At 36.1% G+C, this 16,376-nt stretch overlaps 1 protein-coding gene and 1 pseudogene across 2 annotated transcripts; both read right to left on the bottom strand.

Annotated features, from left to right (window-relative positions):
• Positions 1-2,261: 2,261 nt before the first annotated feature.
• LOC147516044 (uncharacterized) lies at positions 2,262-2,954 on the bottom strand. The gene has a single exon (XM_086593149.1). The coding sequence runs from the start codon at positions 2,952-2,954 to the stop codon at positions 2,262-2,264; it is 693 nt and encodes a 230-aa protein (XP_086449275.1).
• Positions 2,955-4,500: 1,546 nt separating this feature from the next.
• On the bottom strand, positions 4,501-13,837 carry LOC147516043 (uncharacterized; annotated as a pseudogene). The gene is made up of 12 exons (XR_015213002.1): positions 13,739-13,837; positions 13,558-13,629; positions 11,410-11,522; positions 10,583-10,715; positions 9,563-9,631; positions 9,009-9,096; positions 8,859-8,929; positions 8,620-8,720; positions 6,583-6,700; positions 6,161-6,220; positions 5,942-6,052; positions 4,501-5,018 (listed from the first exon to the last, which is right to left on the bottom strand). The product of XR_015213002.1 is annotated as an uncharacterized LOC147516043 (transcript).
• Between the last annotated feature and the right edge of the window lie 2,539 nt (positions 13,838-16,376).

Raw genomic sequence — 16,376 nt, 5'->3', positions numbered from 1 at the left:
ATCTGGCTTTGTTAGAGTTGGCATCTCTTGCAAAGATTTCTTTAATTCAGAAAATGCATCTTCACATTCCTCATTCCAACATAACTTGACATTCTTTTTAAGCAATTTAAAAAGTGGCTTACAGCGATCAGAAGTTCTGGAAATGAATCTATTGAGCGCCGCTATTCTTCCCGTCAGCCTTTGTATTTGCTTTCGAGTTGTAAGTGATGACATTTGTTGAAGCGCTCATATTTGTTCAGGATTAGCATCGATACCTCGCTTCGTGACTATGTATCCCAAAAACTTGCCAGAACTGACCCACCCCGAAAGTACATTTTTCAGGATTAAGCTTCATATTAAACTCTCTCAAAATTCTAAAAACAGTGTCGAGGTCCCTTACATGATCTCCAGCTTTCATAGATTTGATGACCATATCATCGATATAGACCTCGACAATACGTTTGATGAGTTTCTTGAACATCTTCTCCACTAGCCTTTAGTAAGTAGCTCCTACATTTTTCAATCCAAATAGCATTCTGATGAAAGAGTATATTCCACCATTAACCACGAACGCCGTTTTTAATTGATCTAACACAGCCACTAAAATCTAAAAACATCCTGAATACCCATTGCAAAAACTAATCAACTCGAAACCAGCTGTTCGGTTGACCAATTCATCAATTCTAGGCATGGGATAGTGATCCTTTGGACAATTTTTATTCACATCGGTAAAGTCAACACAAATTCGAACTCTACCATCTTTCTTGGGCACAACCACTATGTTTGCTACCCATTCAGAATGCTCAACTTCTCTAATGATGCCATTATCCAACATCTTTTGTATCTCCCCTTGCACAGCTTCTTCATACTACATTGGCCTCACTTTTCTATGCTTTTGATGTACTGGATTTGCATTTTCCTCCATATTCAATTTATGCGAACATATCTCTGGATCGATACCGGTGAGATCCGACATCGACCATGCAAAAACATCTTGATTCTCTTCCAAAAATACTATCAACTCTTTTCTTATACCTGACCATTTTCGTACCGATGAACGATGATGACTTCACTTTCTCCCTTACCGATATTAATCTTGTCCACTGCCTCTATGGTTTTTCTTTCCCATGGTAGTTCTTCGTGCTTGTTCATCTCTTGAGTGAACTTTACCTACTCCTGTATCTGTGTTCTGGTATCGGTAGGCAAAGTTTGTTGTAGTTGCTAAGTAGAATTTTCCAAGACGCCCCCAGTGTCTTGGCTTTTCCCCTTCATTATTCCCTTTACTGTAACAAAATTACACTTTTCTGACTCGGACTGATCACCCATAATCTCATGCAATCCATATACGGTTGGGAATCTGAGAACTTGATAAAATGTACTGGGCACAGCACGCATCTTATGTATCCATTTCCTTCCCAATATGGCGTTGTGATCTGATTGGTGTTTGATGACCACGAACTTTGTCATTACCGTTTGAGGCCCAGCTCGAACTGGCAATTTTATCTCTCCTGCAGGTTTGGTAGACATTCCATTAAAACCATATAAATTGAACTTTGGTGGTTTTAAATGCGACTCATCGAAACCAACTCCTTTGAATGTTTTCCAAAATAAAATATTAACTGAACTACCACAGTCCACTCATATATTTTGTACATCATAGCCCGAAATACGCAGAGTGATTAGCAAAGCATTATCATGTGGAAACATTACCTTAAACAAATCCTCTGGTACGAACATGATTGCTCCAGGAATGCTAGACGATATCAACTGCTGACTTACTGGCATTGGCTCGATATTGACCTCGAGAACTTCTTTGACCGTCGGGATCTTCCTTATCTTGTCTCGAACAATCTTTTTTGAGGAATTTCCCCCTTGTAAATCATGTTTATTACGCCCAATGGCTTTTCTCTTATGGTCGCAGTTTCTGCAGGTCTAACATCAGCACGAAACTCTCTTAGTTTCCCATCTTTCATAAGCCTGTCTATCTCCTTTAATAATTGGAGACACCTATTTGTCTCGTGGTTCTCAATTTTGTGAAATTGACAACAAGACTTTCCCTTCATTTCTCTAAGAGTGTATTTTGGCCACACCACAAAATCTTCCTTTGCTATTCTTCACAAAATATCTTCTGCCGTGGAATTTAGAGCTATGAAATTATTAGGATCAAGCTTTTCTTTCAATGTTCTGTCATACTTTCTTTGCTGTTGAGGCTGATTGTCTCGATTTGTATAATGCTCCTGAGGTCTTTTGTTATATGACCTCGAGGAGTCTCGATTCTCATATCAATCATTATTATCTTTCTCTTTTTTCCCTGCGTCAGTGACTTGCAATACCACTTGCACCGTGGCGGTTCTCAACCCCTCTTCTACTATGATATCTCTATCCACCTTATCATACAATTCTTGCAAAGTTTTCACTTCTTTCCTCAACAGACACTTATGCATATAAGATCCTGGTATTACTCTAGCTTGAAAAGCTATGACAGCTGTCATTTCTGATTCATCCAATCTTTCCACTGACTGCGTTTCAACCTTGAACCTTGTTAAGAAATCTTTTAATGACTCCTTCGATTGCTTCAATTGGAACAAGGTTGAAACCTGCTTTGGCTTCACTAGTAAGGAACCTTTCTTCAATCTCTCGAAAGCATGAAATGGATCCCTCTGGAATTGTACAAAACCATTTTTTGTCTTCCCTTTCAAGCTTGACGAAAAAGATCGACATAATACAGTATCCCAATATTTGGTGCCCTGATATATCGAGAACTGATGTCGATAACTAAACAAAGGATCCATGGGGTCAGTAGCTCCTTCATATTGGCTCAATTTTGGATTTTTGAACTTGGGCGGTAACGAGGCCCTCTCTATCTCCTTTCTTAATGGATTTCTACCAACATCATCTACCAGCTTTCTTATCGATGCCGATACCTTTTCCAATAACTGATTCCTTAATTGCTTTTGCATCATTTCCTGCACCATCGCCTTCGTGACTAATGCTTTGCCTTCTTCTTCATTCACCTCTTTCGGAGTCGTTCTCGCTACAGATTGTACTTCCTCGATATGGCTCCTTCTCCTCTCCTCGAGATGACTCTTTCACACTACTGGAGTTCCTGAACTCGATTCCTCATCATCCTTCTCATACAAAGCGTCTTCAGCACGCTTCTCCTTCTCTTCCCTTATTGATTTATTCTCAACCATTAACATCTGATTTTTCTTTTCTAATTCATTCATCCTTCTCAGCAAGTCCTTCAAAGACACTTTTTTCTCTTGCATTTCCTCTACTTCTTCCATCATCCTGCTTGTTGATCTTCGAGTTCTTCGCTCTTCATTCTTAGACACAGCCTGAGAAGTGCTTCCCTCATTCACCATCATTGCTTTACTTGCTGTAGCACGCTTTGGAGGCATCTTGATTACTTTCTTTAACCCAAGAAACCAAGAAAAGAATGTTCTTTCTTGATCTTTAATTTCTCACTGATCTTACCACCCGTTTCTTTTCCTCACCAAGATTTCAATCAATGGATTCGATCAAAGAAAAAGAAAACGAAAGACAAAACAATCGATCTTTATCTTTGAACCCAGACGGCGCCAATGTAGTGATCAGAGAAACTAGCTTCGATTGAAAAGAAATGAAGAACTAAAGATGAAGATAAAGATTGAATCAAAATGGAAATGAATCTGGTTATTACTGAACAATGTTGGTTACAATTTTCTTTTCCTCTCTCTCTCTCGTTATTCCTTTACAGATTTGTGTAATGAATTTGGAATGAATCAATCTTTTCTTTTCCAGTCTTTTTATACTACTTTGAGAATAGCTTTGACCAATCAATACTTGCCGCATGTCCATTCTCTTCTTCTTCCTTCCTTTTCCCGCCTTAAACCTGCAATGTACAAACTTACTTACCAATTATCGATTTATCGCCATACTCGGGCTAGAATATCGGGGTGACGATATTTGCCTACCACAGGTGGTTTTGCCAAAGCATTGTTACTTCTTCACATTGAGAAGCATAGTTATGATGCAGTCTCCTCTTCATGTTTAGAGCAGTACACAGTTGAAAAACAAACTGTTACCAGATGAAATCCAGAGCAATGTCGCGAGAAAGAAGGTAGTTAATAATGCATCTGAACGAGAAATGTAGCACCCATTTGGTTGCATATGTATCATATTAATCATGTGTTTAATTGGAATTATATGTATACTTCAGTTGTACTTTCTGCTTTTTCAGTGGCACCAAATAAGAAAGCATTGCGTGATACTATTTTCAGTACTGAATTCAATACTTTTGAGTTACATCCAACAGGTCAGAAACTAGAAATAACCAATACAGGTTAACTAACAAATTTATCAGAGGTACATCCAACAGAATAGGGAAAGGACTGCCATCTGCTACTAGATATGGAATTACACACCATATGCTCATTTTCACATTCATTTCAACACATAATCTTTCTTGTACTTGCATTTCATTCATCAATAGGCCAGCAAAACCACAATTCTTGTTTGGCACAAAATAAGGAAGAAGCATAGCTTAATACTAATCAATACTCATTAAACATAAACCTTTGAATTACATCCAACAAGTCGGAAAATAGAACAATTGCAAATACAGGTTATCTAGAAAAATGTATTCTCCTGTTAATCAGAGATACAAAGAACAAATACACCCAACAAATTAGGGAAAAGAATACCATCATCATCACCTAAAAAATGCCTAGTATTATCATCTCCTAGTACTGCCACTGCCATTGTGACACTACTGCCACTGCCAAACAATACTACCGGCTGCTAAATGCGAAAGAAGAAAAGAACACCGACTACAATCCAAACGCTGTACACTACGTACAGGCTGCAGACAATCCAAATGTTACCAATGCTGCTAACTTCCAAATACTACCAACGATACCAACTTAACACTTCCCTCACTCAAGTTGAGTATCCAGAATACTCAACTTGCTACTACCATGTCATTACCGTTGCCACTACCATGCCATTGTCACTGCCACCCAGTGCCACTGCCAACTTCTGTTTTCCATTCTCCCAGCCTAACCAAACAAGAAAACAAACGACCATCGACAATCCCGATAAACTGAAAAACAACAAAAATTTCGATGCAACACCATGCACCATAACCAATTCCATTCAAAGGCACCAATTCACCATCAATTTAAGAATTGCTACTAAAGTACAATTTCCATTACCAATTACTACTAGCTAGTAGAAATTCCAGTGGAAGTCAAAAACAGATCATTAAATGTCTTTACCATCATTTGTTGTTTCCATCTATAGAGCATTTCGTCAAACAAATAAGGTTCACAAGGTGAACACCTACCCAAAGTGTACTAGCACTCACCTTATCCATATTTTGAACCCCATGAACTAACTGTCACTGCACCCATCAAATTACATTTCAAATGGTGAACTTCAAGTACCCAAACTACAATAAATCAACACCTTTGATGCCTAATTCCAACGACCCAACAGTAGATCACTCAATCGAACCTCCACATATCAAAATTGTTGCTGGAAAGGAAAAAGAAAAACCTTCAAACCTTGGTTGCGGAAACGAACAATTTTTGTCACTAAACAATCACTTTTATCTCTCTCTGCTACTCAAACAGTCAAACTATCTACTTAACGTTATGTTTAATGTTGAAAGACGAACCACATGAGAGAGAAAGAGAAAACCAGGGGAGAACGTTATCTTTGGAGATATGATATAAAGTTTTTTTTTTGTTTTTTTTTCCTGTTAATTGATATAAAGAGATAAATATGTTGAAACCCTTCGTGAGTATATTTCGTGAAATTTTACTTTTTTTGTTAAGTCCATTTTACGGATGTCCGTCTGTGAGTAGGGCTATATATATATATATATATATATATATATATATATATATATATATATATATATATATATGCCCAACAACCCATTAACTTAATCAATATGAGATGCCAAAGTAACACGTACCCAAGCAACAATGCCTAGTTTCTCCAACTTTTGTACTGCATCATCGACATCAAAATCACATTTCTCACCAAACTTGTCCATTATTAAGTCTTCACAATGCTGGTCAAGATCCTACGCGTCACATTAACACAACTCACAAGTTAGCATACTTCCAGACAACCCATAACACATATTCTAAACTGACAATGGAAACAAAGAGGGTGAACAAACGTTTCATACTTCTCTCGTAGCTTTACCCTGTTCCATCAAGATATAGAATGAAAGAATCACCTCTTTCACCTGCAAGTTCAAGTTATTTCGACCATTCAGAAAAATATATTGTCGTTCAACAGAGGTTTAAAAGTCGAGTTCACGACTACCTATCCTCAAAGTTCAATCAGTAGTTGTCAAACCATAAGGGAAGACTTTCCTTAGCTTTTAAAAAGTTGAATTAATCCATATTTGAGGAAGGGCACTCACTTTTTTTTATCTTTATATAATAATAATAATAAATAAATAAAAGGTTAAAGTAAGATTGACAAAACCGCTAAACTATTACATCACTACCCAACCTAGGGTTAGAGCATGCACTCCTAAAAGCCATTTTCGATTATTGTGAATCTAGTACTAATTAGCCAAAAAGAAAACAACTAGCTACTTACTTCTTGTTGAATGACATCATCACACAAGTGAAGGAGGGTGCCCCTCCCACTATCCAATTGTTTATCATACATAGATTGTGTGATTAGATTTTGATACGTTGCCATGTTTTGCTGAAACCTACAATAACATCAAACGTTAATCATGAGCACTCAGAGGGAACACATGCTACTACTAGAAAATTATGGCACCTCACTAAAACCATTAGGATAACAGTACACAGAACATCGCGTGCAGTGCGAGGACCTTCTCACACTTTTACACAGGCCCATTCAATCTTAGAACCGCCTCTGGACCTTCTGAGCGATGGGCAAGTCCACTGAGATATCTGACATTAATCAATTGCTACACTAAAATAATGATGCATATCGTGGGTAGTGCACAAGAGGTATTATGTTGTTCACAACAAGCAATACCTAAAAATATGAAAATTGTGTGGCTACTATACAATAGATTACTACGGAAAGCTAAATCACATTGACAAGGATACGTTGTCGGTGTCCGACACAAATATGGAGTGTCCGACACCGCGACCTATATGAAACCTATACGGAAGAGAACACAACTACTAAAAATATTAACAAAACTAATTCTTGGGCCCAAGACCTTCCAAAGCGCCTCCTTACAAATATATAACTATAAAAGTGGCAAATCATGGAGTTGTGACTATGTTAATAGAATTATTTTTTTTTACTGTTTTCAAAAGAAACCCTCGTTTAAAATAGTTATGCACGTATTTGTGTGTATGTGTGTCCGACATGGATTTTATTAAGAATAAGAAGTGTCCATGCTACTTTAGACAAAAAGTAGGGATGATTATTTTTTTTGAACGGCTTTCAACAAGTTTAGGCTTTTAGTTAGCCACTAGACAATAAGCCCAAGCCCAACCTGGCTCGGTGCGGGCGTGTATGGCTTTGGGTGAGTCCTCCCTCCTAACACAAAAGTAGGGATGATTATAACCATTGAGATGTTTGTTATAGTCCACATGAGATGTGTGAAACCTTGCATTATTGAATAAATGTTGCTAAGCCTCTCCACTTATCACCAATTGGTTTTAAGTTGGATGCTCATAATGTTTAACATGATATGAGAGCAGGATATTGTGTTTCGCTCAAAGGGCTCGTCTACTTCACGTCACCCAAGTGAGTTGCCCATGTGTTAGGACTCAAGTAATTCCACACATCAAGGGGTGTGTTGAGATGTTTATTATAGTCCCACATTAGATGTGTGAAGCCATGTATTATAGCATAAATGTTCATGGGCCTCTCCACTTATCACCAATTGGTTTTAACTTGGATGCTCATAATGCTCACAAGAACACTGTGACAATATTTGGGCTTTAGGTGATGGTCGCGTAAGACCAAGATATGACTTTAGAACCTAATTCCATTACTTATGTCGATTCTAGGATTTGATAACCTTGTTCCTCCTGAAGAACAAAAACTCACACAAGAATTCACATAGAGAAAACCTTTCTCTAAACTTAAACTTTATCATTCATCAACTCTAACTATGGCCAAAGCCATACAACTCAATATATAATTTTATACTACTTTGACAATAGAAACCTACTCTAAAAACCAACTCAAATCAAAATAGATACATTAAAATCATAATTAAAATAACCCAAAAAATAAAAATTGCCTAAAACACTCTAAAACACTAATTAGACTCAATTCCTAAAAATCCTCGAAATTACTAATATTAATAGTAACAAAATTGAGGATGATTAACTCTAGGATGTGTTATTAAGTTTCTAGCAAACAAGAAACGAAATTGAAACTTTAATGCTATTAGTAACTATGTTTCGACAACAGTTGTTGTTAATTAGATTGAGATTAACTTGGAAAACCGAACTGTTCACAATAATTATGTTCCATTCCTTAATTATAAAAATAATGTTAATGCTCCCTGGCCACAACTGAAACATTGATTCAAATGTTGTATCAAAAGAACAGAAAGATAATAAGTTATACAAAATAAAATTATACTACGTTTATTACAAAGAATTTGTAGTAGCATCATGATGTAACACTTACGTGAAATAAATCCTAGCACAATAGTCCATAAGCCCAGAGAAAATGGCAATAATGACCTATACATCAGCTTCAGGACTTTCAAGGGAGCTGATAAATGTAAACTGGAAACAAAGGAATGAAAGATGCACAACAATCATTAAATACTGTGTGTGAGTGTGCAGAGTAGGATTTTTTTTTGGGGGGGGGGGGGGAGATGTGGAGGTGTAGCTTTGTATTCAAGATTATTGTGAAATGCTTACCAGCTCAATGGCAGCAGAAGCAAGGAATTGAACCCAGTCCATTGGGTTAAGCTTGGATTTTTCTTCTCTGGCTATTAGAAAAGACATAAATTTTAAAAAGTAACAAAATATAGATGCACAAGTAAGTAGTATTTATACAACTACACTCACCGAAACTATTTCCATATCAGCCATTGGAATGTTCCTAAAATGCTTCACATATATTCCCCGTTCTCTTTTAGCATCATTGCTTGCTCGTCTGCAAAACGAACACATGCTTAATCAGAATGACATTCACGTTATGTTAAATAGTGTACAAAATGGGACCAGAAACCACCATTGAATTATTACAGTCACTAAATTAATAAGAGAACAACCATAGTGAAAATTGATGTTCAAAATCAAGTTCACAACATAAATGAATACTTTGATCATAATCACCTAACTTCTATAAATATTAAAAATTATGATATTGAGTAATAGAATATTTTAGATTGTTTGGCACTTATTTTAGATTGGGACTCCTTTTATGTCTACATATCCCTAAAAAAATGTAGAGCCTTAGAACTAAAAAAGAAGACCTTCCCTTCTTCTAGAAAGACACTAAATTCTTACAAGATATCACCAAAATTTTCTTCTCGAAATACATATTCTAATTTTTCTAACCATGTCTCTTGGAAAATAGTCAAACAAAATAATCAGATAAAAGTACAAAGTACTAATACCTGTATACAACGATAACTCTGTCAAAAGTTGGTTCTTGTATTGTGACCTTGTTAAGCATATTTTGCATGCTGGATGTACACAAATGTTGTAAATAAGTAATCAAAACATGAAAATAGAAAAAGACGCTAATAAATTAAAAAGGATAAGAAATTTGAACAGTAGTTAGCACAACACTTAAGTCCGTCCCCCAAACTGAAAAATTTCCATCCCCAAAACTGAAAAGCTGTTAAGGTTCTAAGTATCTATAATTTGAATAATATATGTGAAAAAGGAACGCATACATTGTAACAACGAAAATTTCTCAGAACATCCAAATGATATCTCAGAAAAGATCTATTTATCAAAACAAATCAACCTAACACTCTATATAACAAAAACTTTTATAGAAGTCAAGGTATGATATTCACATACATACTCTCACTATATTACTTGTAAACATCTCCATTTTACTTGTGAAAAGAGGCCAGGAACTGACAAGATAGACTTTTTTTTTATCAAAAACACCATGTCAGATGCTGTTAAAGGTTCAAAAGAGGTAAAAAGTTATTTTCTTTTTCAGTCCACATGGTGGGCTCAAGTTACACCGCATGTGAGGATGCATGTTAAGATATATAGTCCCAAATTGGCATAAAAAACCTTGCATCATAGTATATAAGTCCCGCGATCCCTCCACTCATTTGCAATTGATTTTGAAATGGACGCTCCAAACTTAAGAATGATAAAATTACTGCCTTCATCAAATTTTGATAGTAGACAAGCCCAACTTTAAGTCAAACTTTCTGCAAGAAGGGTCCTAGAGTGGAATATTTCTTGTGAGTAATCTTTAAGTATGAAGAAGTTCCAATGGTTGTCAAACACAGTAGTTTAATTGAATCTATAAACATAAGAATGGTGTGTATACAATTACTTTTATGTATAGCACGTGTCTTTACGATGACAATAAGCATAAAGTTTTAGGGATATCCAACTAATACTGTAATCTTTCAGAATCGGCAGAATATTAATAAACAGAATGCAACCTGAGTTCCATATTTTCAATGCGGATACGTTCAACACAAATCTTCTTGGTCTCCTTCAATGTTAATTTCATCAATTTTCTTTGGATCCTTCTGGCGTGCCGCTCTTCTTTTCCTAGATATAATATGTTCTATTCTGCAAGTGGAAAAATGGAACAAGAAAAGGGATCCAAAGATAACATAAATACAAAGTTTCCCATGTATATAAAGAGTACAACAAAGAATCAAATTTCACATAAATTACTAAATCAAGCGAATTGTCTGGATATTTCAATAAAGTGCCAAACCAGCATTTGCAAAATATACAGTTAAAGTATGGAAACTAATATAACTTGACTTCCCCGTTCTGTTTCAAACCTTACTCAAGCACCAATCTTTGTATCACAGTCATGAAAAAGATAGTTCAAACATACAAACAAAGAAGAGTAGAAGGAAGACGAAAGTCCTGATAGATAGTTTCATTTTCAAATAATGATGTTTTCAAACTTTCTGCCAAGATGACATTTGAAGAGTCTAACAAGTAGCAAAATCAATTACTATTTCAACATAATTAACTCCCACCACTGACATTCTGTGAGAAATCACCATTTCAACATATTTTAGACGGGTGAACTTCAAATATTTTGCTTGTAATTGGGATGTATTGTATTAGAAATTTGATGTTTTGTAACTTTTTTACTTCTTTAGTTTTGCTTTGTTAGTGCCTTGCTAGGGTAGCATGAGGTGGAGTCCATATGCTATCCTCTTTAGAGGATGCTATTTTTCATATTAGTATAATTATATAATATCTATTAGATAAAAAAATTACATTGTGATCCAAATCTACTCACCTAGTAACTCTTAGAAGCCACGCCCATAACCTTCTAATAATTATATTCACTTTCTCCAAGAAAAAGAAATCGGTTGTGTGATCAATTCCAGTGCCCCGGCAGAATATTATATACTTTGCATCCACATACAAATCCAGATAATTAGTGTAAGGTCAGACAAAAAGAAGTGAATTATAAAGTTGTAAATAGAGAAAAGGCATACTGGGCAGACAATTAATGTAATAAAACTGTCAAATGGCACTATGAACAATGCCTAATATGAATTATAGTATGATACAATAATGCTCAACACTATAACTTTTTGAATGCTTCAGATGTTCAGCTGGGATGATTACCAATTTCTATACAATAAATGGCCTAAGTTACATTGACACGATAGGTGTGTTTGTATCCGACACGGATACAAAGTGTCTGACACGGCAAAATATATAAAATTAGGGTATATCGCATAGAATACGTGTTCGACACGGACACGTATCCAACACGGATTATTCTCAAATTATGGTGTCCATGTAATGTAAATGGCTATGGAGAATCCAAAACATGCAGGAGAGGCTTGGGAGACAAGTTCTTTTGTCATGATACTGGTATTTCACTAGAAGTCCTGCATGGCCGTTTCGTGGAACAGAAAGCATCTCTGCTTCTTAGGGTTGAATTCTTCACGTAGCAATAAACTGTTTGAATATAAAAACCCAAAGAATTCAACCCTAAGAATCATAATCGGCCAGTTCCTGATTAAACCAACACAAATGTTCTGCTTCCTCCCAAAAAAAAAACCCCCCACCACCACCTTCCCTAACGAACTCTTTCTATTTGTTCCTTTCCTTTACTTCCCTAAAATCTAGATCTATCTCTTCCCATAGTCGTGCCTCACCAAAACAAGTGATTTTCTTACATTCATTACATCACTCCGCCAGACCCGGTGTGGACCAGGAGGGTAGTGACACTTGTCTTTCAGAATAAAGGGAACAACCCACTTTGCAAACAACCAGTGTGATAAGTCTACTTAACGAAAGACAAAAGGTCATCGAGGGGTCGAGCACAAGCTTCGTCTAGAGCATGACCAGGGGAACCCAAACCCCTATATATACTATCTTTGGTAGACTGTTTACCATTTATGTGTATCCCTCCTACCATTCCATCTCAACCATTGTTTTGCGTCCAAAACACACAAAATTTGTAGACAGAACTGTTTCTGCCACAACACAACTGCAATCTTTTAAAAGTTTAACATAATATAGTGGAGAGATGTACAAAAGTAATATTTCTTTCTTTCTCTTCTTTTGTCCTCTCTTGTTGAATTTTGAAAAGACATCAAACGCTAGAAGACCACTATTTTGAAAATTAAACAAGACCAAAATCCTTAGAGCATTACCAATGGGTTGCGTAAATTTACACAGCCATATAGGAGCCACATGTGTTTTTAAAAGGGATTTACACAATAAGTCTAATGGATAAAAATACACATTCAAGAGTGAACCAATGTAATCTTTTTGCAAAATGTGCAAAAACAAGTGGTGTTGGCTTTCTATTGGTTTAAATAAAGATAATGCAAAACTTGCGGAGTCCCATTTTTTGAAGTAGTAGGTAGTTAGAACTAATTGAGTTAAAAAATGTGTAAAACTATTCTCAGTTTTAAACAACCATTTAAACACTTATAAGTTAAAAATCATTTTACACAATACCATTGATAGAAGTTTTTTAGTGAGAAGTGTGTAAATTTACACTAAAAGTGTTGTCCACAATACTATTGGTAGAGGTTTTTTAGTGAGAATTGTGTAAATTTACACTAAAAGTGTTTTACACAATCCCATTGGTCATGCTCTTAGACGACGTGTTACATATGAAAACTAAGGAATTAGCACATAGAACATCAATAACCATTATATTCATTCTTCACAGTAAGTTGAGAATCCCAAGTATGTGACACAACCTAACTAAAATCCTGGTGCAACCTTCACACATTGGGAAAGGTGTTTTTCCATCATTTATCCCAAAGGTATATCCACATGTAACTTTTTAAAGGGGGTCAGAGGAGCACCCTGGTAACTTAATTCAAAAAACTAATACACAAATAAAAGGATAGCAGGTACAAAATGAACAATAAGAGGGTAAGTGTGATACGAACTTCTTGAGTTCAATGACTACCTTATTAGAAAATGCAGGGAGATTTTCATTATGATGCTCCTCAAAATACCTTTTCAAAAGCCTAATGTCAAGCTATGTACACCAAACAAAACATTGGGATTAATACGTCTAGATATGAAAGCATGTGAAAATAATGACAATATCTCCAGACCCTATGATGAAACATTGCATATGTTTAGACCTTAGATTCATCAATGCTTATAGGAAGATTCAAAAGATACTGCCCGGAAAGTGCAACTTCAATCCCCTCATCAGTTGCGAGTTTGAAATTGCTCGTCCATCACTTGCAATCAAGGGGAAACACAAAGGAAAAATAAGAAGGCAAGGAAAGTGCTCTTGTCCATCACTTGCAATCAAGGGGAAACAAAAAGGAAAAATAAGAAGGCAAGGAAACACAAGGTAAAGAAACTTCCAGAAAGTACAATGCAAAACTAAGGAAAGTCATTACACAAATAGGATAGTTATTGATTGGCCACAAAATTTGGAGCACATCATGTTACTGTTATAGTAGAAACCAAAAGCGAATAGAAATGGAAATGAATACTCATAAAAAACAAAGGATAACAATCTCTCGAGGCTGATGTTGATGCAAGAAGAGGATGATGACTGATGAGTTATGGAAATGTTGATGAGTCATGAAATTGATAATGAGGGCGAACGGCATTAATGATCTCATATGACGATGATAAATCATGAAGATCATGTTCATAGTGAACGATGGTGCTTATGATGAATGTGAGTGGTAAAAGTACTTACGAGTTTATGACATTGATGATGATTTGATGAGTGATGATCAATGCTAATGGTGTATAATAACAACGATGATGAAACCACTAATACTAGTTCTTTCGTTTATGGAATTACCATACTACAAACCTCACAAAGTCACAAACACAAATATATCTGATATGGCTTATTCAGCTTGAGTTTTACCATATGAATTATCCACCTTTTTAAACTAAAAAGACAACTTACCAGCCAATTCATCCAATTTACCAAAGAAACATGTGCTTATATATGACCAGGTAGTAAGATTACCCAAATTAATTGTTTCCCTTAGTTCTCAAAAAATGTAAAAAAACAAAGTCCTAGCCAGCATAAAAGACTTCAGAAAAGTGGAAGATACATGGCCGAAAAATCATTTGCATCTTGGGACATAGAATGAAAGATAGATTATCCAAGTAACCTACAACTTCGTTAAGAAAGCAATCAGATTTTGGAAGGAAGAAAACTTTTAAGCACCTAACGTTTTATGCTAATATGTGTGTGCTTGTTTTCGTATTTTGTTTATACAAGTGTACAATGATCACAAAATCACCACATCAATAACTATATTCTGTATTGGGCACTCCCAAAAAAAGTTCAAGTTAGCGATCTCTTCTTCTCTAGTGGATCTGCGGACTCATGCAAAGTGACTGGTAAAGTTCCAAAAACGTTTTGAACAGAAAGTCAGAGCAACAATCTGAAAAAAGTCGAAATACAGAACACAGAAAGAGCAAATGAGTTGACTGCAACAAGATGTCATGTCCTTATAGGACTGACAGGGTAGGGTAGTCTTTTAATACCCGTAGTATGAGGGTACTGTAGAATTTAACTAAGAGAGTAGGTGAGTTGTGACAGAAACTGGTGAAAGGTACCCAGCTTCAGGTAACTGAAATCCAAGGACTAGTTAATCAATTAAATGAGAGATTTGAGCTTTCAGAGAAGAAGTTAGATAGCCGATTCGACCAACTTTTTAAGTTGTTGAATGAAAAGGGGAGAAATAACACAGTAGAGGTGGGGTTACCTTCCAGCTCAAAGACGCCAGTAGAGACAACCACTGAAGCTGAGATTTCAACAAGCAAGGTTCAAGCACCAGTTCCCTTATATCTAGATTCACAAGGTAAATTAGACTTTAACCCACGAGCTTGGGCTAGAAAATGCAATAAATTCTTTTATCTACGCCCCATGGAAGAGAGTCAAAAGGTGAATGTGCTTCCCTTTATTTCGAAGGCAAAGCTGATTCATATTTTCTAGACTATCAAGAAGGAAAGGAATTTATTAAGTGGAAGGAATTGATTGAAGAATTTTGTATAAGATTTGAGGAGGTTGGACAAGATAATTATGTGGGCAGTTTCAATAAGCTGGTGCAAACAAATACAATAGAAGAGTATTATGAGCAATTTGAAGGGTTGAAGGCTCTCATGGTGATTAAAAACAAACAATTAACAGAGGAGTACTTTGTCCTAAGCTTTTTAATTGGTCTGAAAGAGGAATTAAGGGCCTCGGTCCAAATGTTTCAATCCACTAAACTAGCTCAAGCTTTATACCTGGCGTGAAGGCAAGAATCAGCCCTTGATGCCCAATTTAAAAGAACAAAGCCAGTTGCCAAAACCTCTCCTAGCACCACTTCATACTTCCCAAACACTAATAACCCAAACAATCCAAATTTGAACTCAACACTCACCACCAGACCACCACTTACTCTTAAACCTATAGTGTCATCCAATATTCTTCCGAAACAAAATTCCACCACACCACCCATTAAGAAACTAACCCCAGTCCAAATGAGAGTGAGAAGAGAGAAAGGTCCATGTTACAATTGCGACGAGCAATATAGGCCAGGCCATGTACGTGCAACACAACACCTTTACATGTTAGTGGGGACTGAATAAGACATCAATGAAGCTGAGCAAAGAGATGAAAGTGAAGAGGAGAATTTACTACAGCAAGTGGAAACTGATATGGAGATATCACTCCACGCTCTGACTGGCAATGTAGGGCAAAACACCATTCGGGTCCAAGGTTTGATAAAAAAGAAACAGATTACTATCTTGATT

The sequence above is a fragment of the Coptis chinensis genome, chromosome 2 (genome assembly GCF_015680905.1).
Source record: "Coptis chinensis isolate HL-2020 chromosome 2, ASM1568090v1, whole genome shotgun sequence".
In the NCBI taxonomy this organism is placed as follows: Eukaryota; Viridiplantae; Streptophyta; class Magnoliopsida; order Ranunculales; family Ranunculaceae; genus Coptis; species Coptis chinensis.
Note: the sequence above shows the minus strand (reverse complement) of the source record. Positions and strands in the feature narration are given on the sequence as shown.

What these genes read in the sequence shown, in the direction of transcription:
- LOC147516044 (XM_086593149.1), bottom strand. Translation starts at nt 2,954, where the DNA reads ATGGTGCAGGAAATGATGCAAAAGCAATTAAGGAATCAGTTATTGGAA.